Genomic DNA, 13,158 nt, shown 5'->3' on the forward strand with positions numbered 1-13,158 from the left:
GCGACCGGGTATACTTTTCGCCATTTCCTTCTTTCCCATTCTCCCGCAAAATCGGGAACACTCGAACCGAAAGCGGGAGTGACGAAACAGAGAAAAAAAAATGGAAGAAAAAAAGGAAATTCATTTCGAAAGCGCTTGTGAATTAAAATCGGAACGCGTAACCTCACGTATCGGTCGTTGAGGCCCCCTCCCCCCCTCCTCCTCCTGCCCCCCTTCCCATGTATTAGACACGTGTCAAATGCGATCAAGGCTTGCCACGTACATTCGCTCGTCCCTGGGACGAAGAGGAGGCGAGAGGCAGGGAAAGGAGGAGGGTAAAGATGGCCCGGGTGCCGAAACCGGTGATAACACGCGGCAAAGAAAATCCAGTCTCTCTCTCCCTCTCTCTCTCTCTTGATCGGTAATTGAAAATCGGAGGAAAGGATAAGAAACAAATAAATGAATAAAAAGTACGGAAACATGGGGGGAGGGGGAGGGGGAGAGAGAAAAAAAAAGGAATTTCCCGCGACACGGCTAGGGGGATCGGATTTCCGCGCACGGTCGCGCGCTTGTCATTCCGCGCATCATTTCCGGGAGCGACGGAAATACGTGACGGAAATTACGGCCGGCAAGTGTCGCGTTAAAATACGCGACGCGTTAAAAGTGATCCTCCGTGCCCCCCCCCCCCCGCGGGGGGGAGGGGGGGTCCCGGGGGGTAATTAGGAGCGATTTAAGGGGGGCCGCCACGTGCGCCAATTTCTGGGTCTCTCCGCAGTTCGTATGCGATTTATGGGGAGGGAGGGCCTGCAGAGGGGTGGGGCGAGAAGTGCGAACGAGTTATGGGGTTTTCGGTTTTCCCTACCGCCGGAAACCCTCCTTGTAATCAGAGGCGGCAATTTTCTGTCCCCTCGCTAAAGGACGGCCCCGATTGGCCGGTTCTATTTATGCCGGCCCATGATTCAGAACCGCGCGAAACACGCGCCGCTTATTTTTAGGGAGCTTCTCGACGAATTCGACCGCGCCGATTTCCGGAAACCTGGCCCCGCCGGTCTAGACGAATCGTTCATACTCTTTCCTTTTTTCTTTTTTTTCCCCTCGGAAAAGCGGGAGGACCCCGAGGAACTCGAGACCGCCGAGACGAGTCGAAGCCCTCGCGGGAGACGTCGGTCGTATTGGCCGAGGTCATTTTTCTTATTCGTATTATTATTAACCGTTTGCGTACCAGATCGTTCTGAAAAAACAGGATCGAGAAGCGCCAAAGAGCGCGATCGCGCTCCTTCGTTTACGTGTCGAAAAAAGCGGTAGAGCGCAATAGCGCTTATCATATTCAAATTTCGGGTGGGCCGTCAGTCGTCTGTTTCGGCCAAATGCCCTGGCTTTTCTCGACACAAAATCTGAAGAGCGCGAAANTTTTAAAAATCCGAATTTCCAAAAGGCGGGAGAGACCGTTGACTTTCGGTCCCGGTCATCCGTTGACGGATGACCGTCCCTCGGCCCGGCCACGAGGCGTTTCCACTCGGCGGCGGTCCCGAGAAGTAAAAGCCAGGACCGGTCGAAACTGGGCCCGGCAGGTGTTCCGGGGCGAGATTTTCATCTCCACCACGTGGAGGAAGGGACCCGACCTCTCCGTACCTTCCTCCACGTCGAGCAGTCCCTCTCTCCCGGTAATCAAGTCGAGAAGAAAAATCGCAATAAGAATCTAAAAAGAATGCGAGGGCCCACATCGAGGCCCACTTGTCGAGCTCGCCTGTTATTAAGAGACGGCCCGCGTGGAAAACATGTAAAAAGATACGGGGGGGCGAAAGAAAAGGATAGAAAGAAGAGAGAAATAAATGAATACAGAGAAAGAAACAGGCGAGTCCGAGGAAACCGGGCGGTGGGCCCCTGCTCAGCTCAGGGCCGCACGCGCGGACGGGCCCCGTCCCTGGGCAGGTCGTGGGCCCGGCAGGTGTTTCGGCATAATAAGACGAAAATCCCGGGCAGAAGGAGGAGTCGGGCCCCGACCGAGGACTCCGCTCGCGAAACGATCCTCCTCGATGATAATGGCGGCCAGGGGAGAGACGCGTGCCAGCTGGTAATGCCGTGGGCCCGTCGTTCCTCTTCTCGTTCCTGGGCACGGCGCACGGGCCCCGCAATCCGGGAAGGCAGATGGGTCCCGAGGGAAAAGCGCCGCCGGCGAGATCGCCGATCTCCAATCGGCACTTCTGGGCCCACCTTTCCTCCCTCTCCGTCGAGCTCACCTCCCTCCCTGGCCCTGGAAGTAAACAAGAAATATACATATGCGAACTAGATTAACCCTTTGCACTCGAGAGGTGACTCTCGCAAGGAAGATGTCCCAGGTCGATATCGCAGATTTCATTTCTTTTACAATATGTTATAGTAGACTAAAAACGTACTTTTACTAATTAATTTTACTAAGTAAACGCGTATGTTTTTTTATCTGCCGTTAAGTTAAATTAACCCTTTGCACTCGAGAGGTGACTCTCACAAGGAAGATGTCCCAGGTCGATATCGCAGATTTCATTTTTTTTATAATATGTTATAGTAGACTAAGAATGTATTTTTACTAATTAATTTTAATAACTAAACACGTATTTTTTTTATCTGCCATTAAACTAAATTAACCCTTTGCACTCAAGAGGTGACTCCCAAGGAAGGTATCCCAGGTTGATTTCACCGATTTCATTTCTTTTATAATATGTTATAGTGGACTAAAAATGTATTTTTACTAATTAATTTTACTAACTAAACACGTATTTTTTTTATCTGCCATTAAACTAAATTAACCCTTTGCACAAGGTGACTCTCACAAGGAAGGTATCTCAGGTCGATCTCGCCGATTTCATTTCTTTTATAATATGTTATAGTGGACTAAAAACGTACTTTTACTAATTAATTTTACTAACTAACACGTATTTTCTTTATCTGCCATTAAACACTTTAAGGGGGTGAAATCACCCTCCAAAGTAAGACAAAGGGGTGGCTCACCCCTTAATCGTTTCTTTTTTTCTTTTTTAATTGAGAAAATTATATTTTTCATTTCTCGTTATGAGAAATCTTGTCCAGGTGGATTGGGTAAAAGATATGTTCTTGGGGGTGAAACTGCCAAATCGCCCCTTGACATGCCTTACTTTGAATGGTGGTTTCACCCCCTTAAAGTGTATAATGGCAGATAAAAAAAAATACGTGTCGCTTAGTTTTTAGTCTATAACATATTATAGCGCTTATAACATATATAACGCTTAGTTTTTAGTCTATAACATATTATAAGAGAAATCAAATCGGAGAGATCGACCTGGAATACCTTCCTTGTCACCATTTCGTTTGATGCGGAAACAAGATGTATATATAATTCCTGTAAATGTCCATGTCGTCCTTGCGAAAAAGGCCTCGAGTGTAAAGGGTTAAAACCACGAGGAACAAAAATCGCAGAATATCTCAAAGAGACATGTAGTTTACGTAGTTGCATAATTGAACTTGGCAAGTACGTGACTAAAGGAGGGAGAGGGAAGATAACGTCGACGGAATATCAACGGCGCTGCCGTTGGACGACTCATCGATTTATATACCCAAGTGCAAGTACCCGCGTTTACAAGTGGGGGTCTAGACCATTATTAATCTATATTTACGAGTATATTTTCGATGGGGTCTCGCGTCTCTTCTCGTTATATGGTTCGATCGGATCGAGACTCCTGCCGAGTGAACGAGGCTTTTCGAGAGAAAAAAAACAAAAAAAAAACAAAAAAGAGTCGGCCTCCAGGGTGCGACATCACGCGTCGTGAGAAAAGTCCCTTTTCGAGGTTTCTGGCCGGTAAAAAAAGGACCCGAGGAGACCCCCTTGAAGGGGAGGTCCCAACCCCGTGGAACTGCCAGCAGTGTCGGATATCTCAAACTCGAGATAATAGGTTCCTTCGTTTTGCCCACACATTCTACACTTTTACGAAAAGTTAACACTTTAGGTTTGCTCGTTTTGCCTACACTTTCTACACTTTTACGAAAAGTGATTTTTTCGACACAGAATAAAAGGAGTGCTATCGCGCCTTTAGATCATTTCGCATCACATTCAGAAAGCGCTATCGGGCTGCTCGGCATTTTTCGACGGTATTTATTATAAAAACCTGTGGTACTTAAACGACTAAAAGAATGAGTTTTCCGAATAGATGAGCGGCTTCTCGGCGACGCTCTTAAGGATGCAGGTTTACTTAGCGCGTGCATTTTTCGACAACAGAATAAAAGGAGCGCTATCGCGCCTTTGGGTCATTTAGCATCCCATTCAGAAAGCGCTATCGAGCTGCTCGGCATTTATTATAAAAACCTCTGGCACTTAAACGGCTAAAAGAATGAGTTTTCCGAATAGGTGAGCGGCTTCTCGGCAACGCTCCTAAGGATGCAGGTCTACTTGGTGCGTGCATATGTGCCCATAATTATGAAAGTGGTCTAAGTCATATATTTTTTGTTTCGAAATTACATTGAATTAATTTCGTTTGAAATAATATGGGAAATAATATGGAAATAACTGATAAACTCATGTTTTTTTTTTTTAATTTTGACTTAGACCACTTTCATAATTATGGGCACATATATCGTTGCGCATGCATTTTTCGACACAGAATAAAAGGAGCGTTATCGTGCCTTTGGATCATTTAGCATCCCATTCAGAAAGCGCTATCGGGCTGCTCGGCATTTTTCGACGGTATTTATTATAAAAACCTCTGATACTTAAACGGCTAAAAGAATGAGTTTTCCGAATAAGTGAGCGGCTTTTCGGCGACGCTCCTAAGGATGCAGGTTTACTTGGCGCGTGCATTTATCGTTGCACTTCGGGCGAGCAGGAGGATTGATCGCAGAGGGCAGGTGCTCGGTCCGACAGCTGCGTATTCGCGATGTTCCTTGTCCTGCGAAGGCAAAGGTACCGATATCCCGGCAGGTCTCCTCTTCTCTTGGTCTGTGTTCAGGGGATCCCCAAATGCACCCGGGAACACCGAAGTCCTCTCTCGAATAAATATTCGGCCCGCCCAGGGCTCAACTTGTCGGCCGACTTTGTTTCCCTAAACGGCGCCCACCTTCCTCAGGGACTTCTTCGTCTTTGTTCTTGATGGCCAAATCGACGCTTAATTCCCGCTGTCAAGAGTCGATGTCAGACTTTTTCAACCGCCATGCGGGCACCACCTGCTCCTCGTCGTACCTCTTACAAGGTCCCTCTGCAGTTTCTCGCCTTTTTCTGAACTCTCCTTTTGGTCAACGACCAAGAGTACGATCTCCTTCGATTAAACGAAGGAAATTATCCTGCTAATGGGGGGAATATTTATGGGGAAAGAACTTTCCAGTTTCTCGCCTTTTTCTAGTCTTCTGCTGGTCGATAACGATGGTGATCTTTCTTGATTAAACGAAGGAAGTAACTTCGATATCGGGGGGAATATTTATCCTGGAAGGTCTCTGCAGTTTCTCGCCCTCTTCTGGAGTCTTCTTTTGGTCAGTCATGATGCCGACTTGTCTTAATTAAGCGATGGAAATTATCTTGATTGCGGAGGGAATTTTTATGCTGGAAGGTCTCCGCAGTTTGTCGCCTCTTTCTAGGACTCAACAAACTGCGTAGACCTGTTCGTTGACCCTATGCTAAGCTGTCTAGGATAGGGTTAGGACAGAGATAGGGAAGCATAGAATAGACCTTACATAGACTAGATCTAGAAACAATGAAAATTATCTTGATAGCGGAGGAAATTTTTATTCCAGAAGGTCTCCGCAGTTTGTCGCCTGTTTCTAGGATTCGACAAACTGCGTAGACCTGTTCGTTGACCCTATGTTAAGCTGTCCAGGATAGAGTCAGGACAGAAATAGGGAAGCATTAGAATAGATCTTAGCCTAGGCATATTAAATTGCACAAAATCCTACCCTGGAGTCAGGACGAGGTTAGGATTCGTGCTCGTACCGGTCGACGCACGTCAAATCTTTATCTCGTTCATTATTACTTTACTGTTTAAACTTACGCGATTCATGGTTGACAACAATCAACCTTTTACAATATATGGTCTGAAACATGAGTATTGTTGTTCCGTGTACGCAATAAACATAAAAGGTTGCGGTTATTACCCAAACAATCAGAACGAAGTCCTCAGGAATTCTCCTCCTTCGATATCGATGGCGTGGTGTCGTCATTTAGGTAACGCCGGTTCAAACTCCTTCCGTCTTGCTCGCATATCGACTGAGGTGAACACGGCGAACACGAAAAAGTTCTCGAAACTGTAGGTATTGTACAAACTTGAGATAAAAAAGAACGCGTGCTACGTAACGGTTTCGGCGCAGCGTCGTCAGGCGGCAGCGGCTCTCGACGGTTGGGCGTGGCCGCCTTCAACGCCATCTAGTGCCCGCGGGCCGAAACTGGTTCATGTTTAGTACGGATACGTTCTACGTTCAGACTCTACTTAATCACTCAAGAATCCTACAATTCCCGATTTAATAGACATGCGAATTAACGAATCTGCGAGGTGATGACATAAAATTTCATTAGTTATGGTTGGGTGATCGTCAAAAGTATTTAAAATGCAGGCATTAGTCCATGGACGTAGGACTGTGATTTAAACATGGCGGGGCGGTAGGTCGCAGCGAGCACACGTTGCGTGATGTTCGGTTCCTTTTCTCGTTGCGTGTTGGATTCAAGGGCGTTTTACTGAGTGATGGAGACGCTGGCTTGCGGTCGGTCGCTGCCATTTTGACCGGGCTCGCGGAACGCGCAGAGGTTTCCAAGATGGCGAAGAAAACGTCGCTCGATAAACCTCCACAAAATGAAGACGGGACGAAGAACAACGATGCCGCGGTCAACGAGGACGAGGAGCCGGATTTCAGCGATTCCGAGGGATTCGTTGACGACATCCCTGACGAAGGTGAGTACCTTCTTAACCTCCAAAAACGTGAACGTCACCCGGCCTCTGGGCTACTCTTTGCATATGGGTCCGAACGCGAGGCATGCGACTTAACCTCAAAATTGAGAACGCCGCTCGTCGGTTTTCCTCGTGCTTAGGAATGGAAGGTGGACTTTGATCAAGCAGTGCGTGATTTTATTTCAGAGTTGTTGTCGGATTTGATGTCGCAAAAGCCATCGGAGGCGGATGGAGTTGAAGCAGTGATTGTTGTCGACGGTGTGCCACAGGTTGAGCCGCAGCGTCTTGAGAAACTGCAGGCAGTTATTAACAAGGTTTTTGGGAAGTTCGGGACGATTGTCAATAAATACTATCCCACTAATGAGAACAACATTACCAAGGGGTACGTGTAGTAATTAAAATTCAATTCGAGTGGCTCGTGAAACATTGACGATCTCTTGAACAGGTACATATTTCTGGAGTACAACAATCCACAGTCTGCCCTTGCTGCCATTAAGTCAGCTAACAACTATAAGCTCGACAAGCAGCATACGTTTAAAGTTAACCTGTTCACCGACTTCAAGAAGTTTGAGGACATCCCGAAAGACTGGGAGCCTCCTAAGCCACAACCGTACAAAGCTGCAGGAGATCTACACTATTATCTTCTCGAGCCCGATGCGTACGATCAATTTTGTGTGCTTAGTGGAAACGGAGCTACCGTTTCCGTGCAAATCTGGCAAAATTCTGCACCTGAGCCAACTCTGCTCGAGGAGCGAGCGGTAGGTGTAGAGGTTCCCTTTCTCGTCATAGCAGGGTAAATAATTTATTGTTTCTTAATTCTATTATTGCATTGCAGAGGTGGACCGAGACTTATGTGAAGTGGTCCCCATTAGGAACGTACCTTTCCACTTTCCATAAGCTTGGTGTAGCTCTTTGGGGTGGACCAAACTTTACTCAACAAGCTCGATTTGGTCAGCGAGGTGTCGAGTGTATCGACTATTCCCCGTGTGAACGTTATCTTGTTACGTACACTCCACGTCCTGATGGCACTGCAGATCAGAAACGTCTTATCATCTGGGATATTCTCACTGGTCAGGAGAAGAGATCTTTCTATCCAGATGGATCTTCCGTCTGGCCCATCTTCCGATGGTCCCATGACGACAAATATCTGGCTCGTATGGGCGAAGATATCCTCAGCATATACGAAACACCAGTGAGTACATTTCAAGAAGCGCAAATGTGGTAAAATTAAATGACTGGGTGACTAAATTATTTTTTTTCCTTAGTCGTTTGGTTTGCTAGAGAAGAAGAGTATCAAGATCCCTGGAATCAGAGACTTCAGCTGGTCTCCAACGGATAACATTCTCGCCTACTGGGTTCCTGAAGACAAAGATGTCCCTGCGAGAGTGACGCTACAAGAAATTCCAAAGTAAGACTAGAGTTATTAAAAGTATTACAGTTATTGTAAATTAATATGTGATATTAATGTTTTAGTCGTAACGAGATTCGTAACAAGAATCTGTTTAATGTAGCCGATTGCAAGATCTTCTGGCAGAAGTCCGGTGATTATCTTTGCGTGAAGGTTGACCGATTCGCCAAGCGGAAGGAGAAGACCGAGCAGAAGTACACGGTACTGAAATTATCCATTGTCCTAAAAATCTGTAATATAATTTTAAGTATTTTTCCACGAGAATGTCAAATCTTTCAGGGAATATCGTACAATTTCGAAATCTTCCACATGCGCGAGAAACAAATCCCCGTCGACAGTGTGGAGATGAAGGAGCCGATTCATGCGTTCGCATGGGAACCTGTCGGTTCAAAGTTTGCCATAATCCATGGAGAGATTCCCAGTGTGAACGTCAGCTTCTACGAAGTCAGATTTGGTCATCAGCCTACTCTCCTAAGTAAGTTAAAAATCTACATAAAATTAACAAGTGCACGAATGAGGTGTAAACAATTATGCTAATTGCGGACATTGTCCTTTCAGAGAAGTTGGAGAAGAAAGCTTGCAATCATCTGTTCTGGTCCCCATCTGGACAATTTATCGTCCTTGCTGGCCTGACGACAATGGCTGGAGCTTTGGAGTTCATCGACACGAATGACTTCACCATCATGAACTCAACGGATCATTATCAGACTTCCGATGTCGAATGGGATCCCACCGGAAGGTAATTCTCCACTGGATGAATTTTTGACAGGCTTGACGTAGAGGACTCTACGTACATTTAATTTAATCATTCTCTCAGGTACGTCATTACTGCTGTGTCGAGCTGGAAGACCAGTGTAGACAACGGTTACTGGATCTGGACATTCCAAGGGCGTATCCTGAAGAGGGTTAACCTAACTGGTTTCAATCAATTGTTGTGGCGACCGAGGCCACCAACCTTGTTGACAGCGGAGCAAATCAAGGAGATCAAGAAGAACCTGAAGAAGTACTCGGCGCAGTTTGAGAGCAAGGATCGCATGCGTCTTACGAGAGCTTCCAAGGTTTCCGCTTGTTTCGATAAACGTTAAATAATTATATCTTGAATGAGACCGAAGGATCTTGACGCTGTCAATTCGATTTAGGAACTCATCGAGAAACGCTGCACCCTGATGAAGTCCTTCGAGGAGTACAGACAGAGGCGTGCCGAGGAATGGAACAGCCAGAAGCAGCAGCGACTTCAATTGCGATGCAGTAAGTGAAACATTGTGATAAAATTAGTTGCCCTAATTTTGATCCGGCTAATATTAAACGCGACCTTGAATCCGCTTTCAGGCATCGACACCGATGAGCTGGACTCCGACACAAAGAACATGGAGGAGGAGGTCGTTGAATTTTTCGTCAAAGAAGAGAACTTCGTCATCGACGACAAGTAGACCGGCGAGAGGGAAAGGGTTTTTTTTCTTCGCCTGCCGGATTTGGAAACCTCTGGTGCGCGGAAGGAGGTCGAAGGAGCCAGGAGACGCAGTTCGGAAGACGCCGGAACGGAGTCGAAACTATGACCGGCAAACGAGGCTGCGGATTAATTGTAACCATAATTGCAACGCATAATCGACGCCTCGCGGCGCGCCTGAAGCCGATCGGTCGGACGCCCCGCGGGAGGCGTCGCAATCGTAGTACCGTCAAATTCTATCACGTCCCCTACAGAATAGTGGTCGCCGCGATCGTTCGCGGGAGTATTACTTGTATCTATTTTATCCCACAGAGTCCCCCCTCTTATTTATCCCATTGGTTTCGGAATAAATTTACCATGCGAGAGAGAGAGTTTCAGATTTTCTCCGACACAGAAGGCTGATAGGGATTGATTTCCTTTTTTTTATTTCATCGTTGAAGGTGTAGACGAGTGTTCCAGTGTTCTAGGTTAGGTTAGAAGTAATATCGGAAGAAAGCGACGGCGGCACAGACCCAGGGTGGCGCTATTCTCTCTCGTTCGGTGAAGTTCTTCCTGTTGACGGGATGGGCTCTGGAGAATAACCTCTCGTGCTCGTTTTGCATTGCCTCTTGCAATTGCTCGTTACGAGTCACTACGGCTACCTGGGTCTCCAAGTCCTTGCGAACCGATCTGTATCCTGGATGGGAATGGAATATTAATTTGAGTGTTTGGGTGGTGAGATTTTTTGGGATAGTTACCGAAATTCGGGGAGCCCACGAGGGTGAGGCAGGGTTTCCGTTGTCCTGGATGGGAGTACCAAAGACCCTTGGCGTGGTAGGTCCATCCTGGACGGGTGAATTCCCAGAGGGTAACTCTCTCTTCCTGGCCTAACCTCTCACATGTCTTGAGAAAGGTGTCCTCGATGTATGTATACGCTGCTGGTATACCTCCAGCGATTCCTTTTGCACCTGAGTGAAAGATAGTTCGATTCGTTTATTTGGTCCGCAGGGGAAATCCTCCGAGACTGTTTACTCACCAAAAAAGCCATTAGCCGAGGGGTGGGCAGTTAGAAGTTGACACGATGCTTGGCATTGTTTGAGCAGGGCGGTTCCATACTCGGAGGTTAGATTGAAGTAACCGGTCGCTAACCTGAGAGTCGCTCCAGGAGGTGCTGTCTGTAGAAGACGTAAGGTCACTTCGCTGTCGTGCCAGATATTTAGCTGTCCCATTTGTACGAGAGGAAAGACCCATGTGTCTGACTCCGAAGAGTCCTCTAGATAGATTTATATTTAAGGAGATAGTTTCAGCGAATTTGTCTAGAGAATTAGGAACTATTATTACCACGTTTTGTGGCCTCGGTGTGTTTATTCATCTCCTCCTGGAAGAGAGTACGTATCCTCTCTGCAGCAGCTTCGGCAAAGTCCTCGTGAGAGCTCTTGGTTGGATGAGAATCTATCTCGGTGTCGTAGGTTGTCTCTCCGTCAGGCAAGAGTCGGAAACTGAACTCTCCCACACGTTTAACTAAATTGTCGTAGAAGTCACAGAGCTCTTTGCAGTCTTCGATCAGGAAGTATCTGTCTTGCCGATTGGTGAAGTAGTCGTTACTTAAATTTGCTCTGAAAGTGTATAAATTGATTGAATAGTTATTAAGATAATGATGATTCGATCCGCTTATAGGCTTTGCACCCTCACCCACTGATGATAAGCGCGTCGTCCACCATGTACAGTTTCATGTGTTGCAGGCCGATCAGTTCATTGAATCGATCAGGAATTACAGCTTTTAACAATCCGCGAAGTCTCGGTGTATGATATAGGAACACGGTGCAGCATTGACTCCATTCCTTGCGAAGCAGTGGTTCCAACATTTTTCGAGAGTTGACTTTACCTCGGGAGCCTCTCATGTAGTCCAGCAAAATTGTCACCCTAATTCCACCGTTGCTTGCCTTTAGACTACTTTCTATCGTAGATACCTAGATGAAGATATTTACTCTTTACTGTATTATTTACGGCAAGGAGAGAGAGTGAGAGAGATATGTCCATTACCAGGTCTGTTTCTAATTTTCCTGTACCCAAATAAAGCGAGGCAAGGGTTATTCTCTTCTGAGCTGTTTGACATTTTTCCAAGAGAGTTGAGTAAAAGATGGAAGGCTCGTGAATGATCGTAATCTGTGGATGAATAAGAAACATGTTTGGACATTCGCTACTCGATTAAGATATATATTTCAATTCTCGAGTTATGATGTAACCTTAGATCCACGGACAGGAAAGCCTGGTGCTGCTCCGTGTAGCCACGACAGACCGTTAATCTCAGGATTTACCACCTCGACGTCACGAATCTTTTCTTCGTCGAGCATTGCTATATGGACCTTACGTCTTGCGGCGCAAAGACTCACACTTCTCACTTTCGCATTTACTTGACAGCTGAATAACAATCTTGGCCCGTAAAGTCTGGAAACATAAATATCACTTTATAATCTCCCTAGACCTAAGTTTAAAAAAAAAGAAATTCTGTAAGGACGTTAAATCCTTTTAACCAGACACAACCTATTCCTCGTTAAGAGAATATTTATGTCGAGTTGCTTTGGAAGAAAGCATGTGCCAGTTGACAGCGCACGCATGTCAAACGTAAGAATTGAGGTTAGGCCGAATTAAATGTCTCCGATGAGCGATTTATTGAATGACACGCTAATTACCGCTTCGGAAACTGTCAAATGTACCTTTTGGCAATTTTTCCAAGTGACTTGTGCATGGATAAACGTCGAGACGTTCATAAAACTCGATAAACGATTATTGACGTCTGATCAAAATTGGCTTGTGCACCAAGAGGACCGACCAGGTAGCGGGATTCTGCACCTCGGTGTAGATACTTATGTAACGATATCATTAACTACCGATAGTTGTCGCTTCCGCGACAACACTACGTCTCGGGACGATTCTATATTTCCAGTCAGGGCGTTTGTTACGGAGATGAGCTGGGAGATTGCTCACGGGCAGGGTCGCGCGATCGCACCGTGTGCTGCCCTCTGGTTTCGTACGTTAGCTTTCACCGTTCTTGGCCCCCAAGGGCGGCGCAACGAATTTCTGGTAGGGGCTCGCGCACTCGCGATGGCTGTGCCATCTACCAGTTGCCGTTGGCGGCTCACGTATTCGCGATGGTAATACCATGCGGCAGTTGACGGTGGTGGCTTACCATTATGGCAATCTCCCAACTCATCTCTGCCAAATCAGAGATGAGTTGAGAGATTCACGGGAAGGATCGAGCGACCGCGTCCTGTGCGACCTCCGGTGGAGGATGCAGACGGCTAATGCACTTGCCAACTGTTACAACTCTGGGCAGCCCGAGAACCGGCGGAAAAAGTGATGAACTCCTCACAAAAACTCCAAACCCTGTACCGCCTCCGAAAAAAATCGACCAATCACGGTCCTTTATCGGGCCGGTGACGTCGTCCAATCACGGAGTCGGGTCA

The 13,158-nt window shown here is 46.6% G+C and overlaps 2 protein-coding genes across 4 annotated transcripts; one reads left to right on the plus strand and one right to left on the minus strand.

Annotated features, from left to right (window-relative positions):
• Positions 1 to 6,644: 6,644 nt before the first annotated feature.
• On the plus strand, positions 6,645 to 10,079 carry LOC105701085 (eukaryotic translation initiation factor 3 subunit B). Of its 2 annotated transcripts, XM_012427517.2 has the most exons (11): positions 6,645 to 6,860; positions 7,044 to 7,239; positions 7,303 to 7,615; positions 7,693 to 8,049; positions 8,123 to 8,265; positions 8,331 to 8,466; positions 8,545 to 8,740; positions 8,824 to 9,004; positions 9,083 to 9,323; positions 9,405 to 9,513; positions 9,595 to 10,079. In XM_012427517.2, exons 1-11 carry the CDS (start codon positions 6,725 to 6,727, stop codon positions 9,693 to 9,695), a joined length of 2,109 nt encoding a protein of 702 aa, XP_012282940.1. In that variant the 5' UTR covers positions 6,645 to 6,724; the 3' UTR covers positions 9,696 to 10,079. The 2 variants fall into 2 exon arrangements, with proteins under 2 accessions (XP_012282940.1, XP_012282937.1); XM_012427514.2 differs by having other exon boundaries at positions 8,331 to 8,740.
• A 50-nt stretch (positions 10,080 to 10,129) lies between these two features.
• On the minus strand, positions 10,130 to 12,648 carry LOC105701073 (CDP-diacylglycerol--glycerol-3-phosphate 3-phosphatidyltransferase, mitochondrial). Of its 2 annotated transcripts, none has more exons than XM_012427497.1 (8): positions 12,409 to 12,648; positions 11,938 to 12,139; positions 11,735 to 11,857; positions 11,384 to 11,661; positions 11,033 to 11,307; positions 10,728 to 10,964; positions 10,450 to 10,659; positions 10,130 to 10,388 (listed from the first exon to the last, which is right to left on the minus strand). In XM_012427497.1, the coding sequence occupies exons 1-8, from the start codon at positions 12,438 to 12,440 to the stop codon at positions 10,186 to 10,188; spliced, it is 1,560 nt and encodes a 519-aa protein (XP_012282920.1). In that variant the 5' UTR covers positions 12,441 to 12,648; the 3' UTR covers positions 10,130 to 10,185. The 2 variants fall into 2 exon arrangements, with proteins under 2 accessions (XP_012282920.1, XP_023287829.1); XM_023432061.1 differs by having other exon boundaries at positions 10,186 to 10,388; positions 11,036 to 11,307.
• Positions 12,649 to 13,158: the final 510 nt, after the last annotated feature.

Source organism: Orussus abietinus, unplaced genomic scaffold (genome assembly GCF_000612105.2).
Source record: "Orussus abietinus isolate OABI.00-Male unplaced genomic scaffold, Oabi_2.0 scaffold216, whole genome shotgun sequence".
Classification (NCBI taxonomy): domain Eukaryota; kingdom Metazoa; phylum Arthropoda; class Insecta; order Hymenoptera; family Orussidae; genus Orussus; species Orussus abietinus.

Coding starts and splice junctions, on each gene's coding strand:
- LOC105701073 (XM_012427497.1), bottom strand. CDS start 12,440: ATGCACAAGTCACTTGGAAAAATTGCCAAAAG. Junction 10,965..11,032: donor CACCGAGGCCACAAAACGTG/GTAATAATAGTT, acceptor AAATCTATCTAG/AGGACTCTTCGGAGTCAGAC. Junction 10,660..10,727: donor CTCGGCTAATGGCTTTTTTG/GTGAGTAAACAG, acceptor TCTTTCACTCAG/GTGCAAAAGGAATCGCTGGA.
- LOC105701085 (XM_012427514.2), top strand. CDS start 6,725: ATGGCGAAGAAAACGTCGCTCGATAAACCTCCACAAAATGAAGACGGG. Junction 6,861..7,043: donor TGACGACATCCCTGACGAAG/GTGAGTACCTTC, acceptor ATTTTATTTCAG/AGTTGTTGTCGGATTTGATG. Junction 9,514..9,594: donor GCGACTTCAATTGCGATGCA/GTAAGTGAAACA, acceptor ATCCGCTTTCAG/GCATCGACACCGATGAGCTG.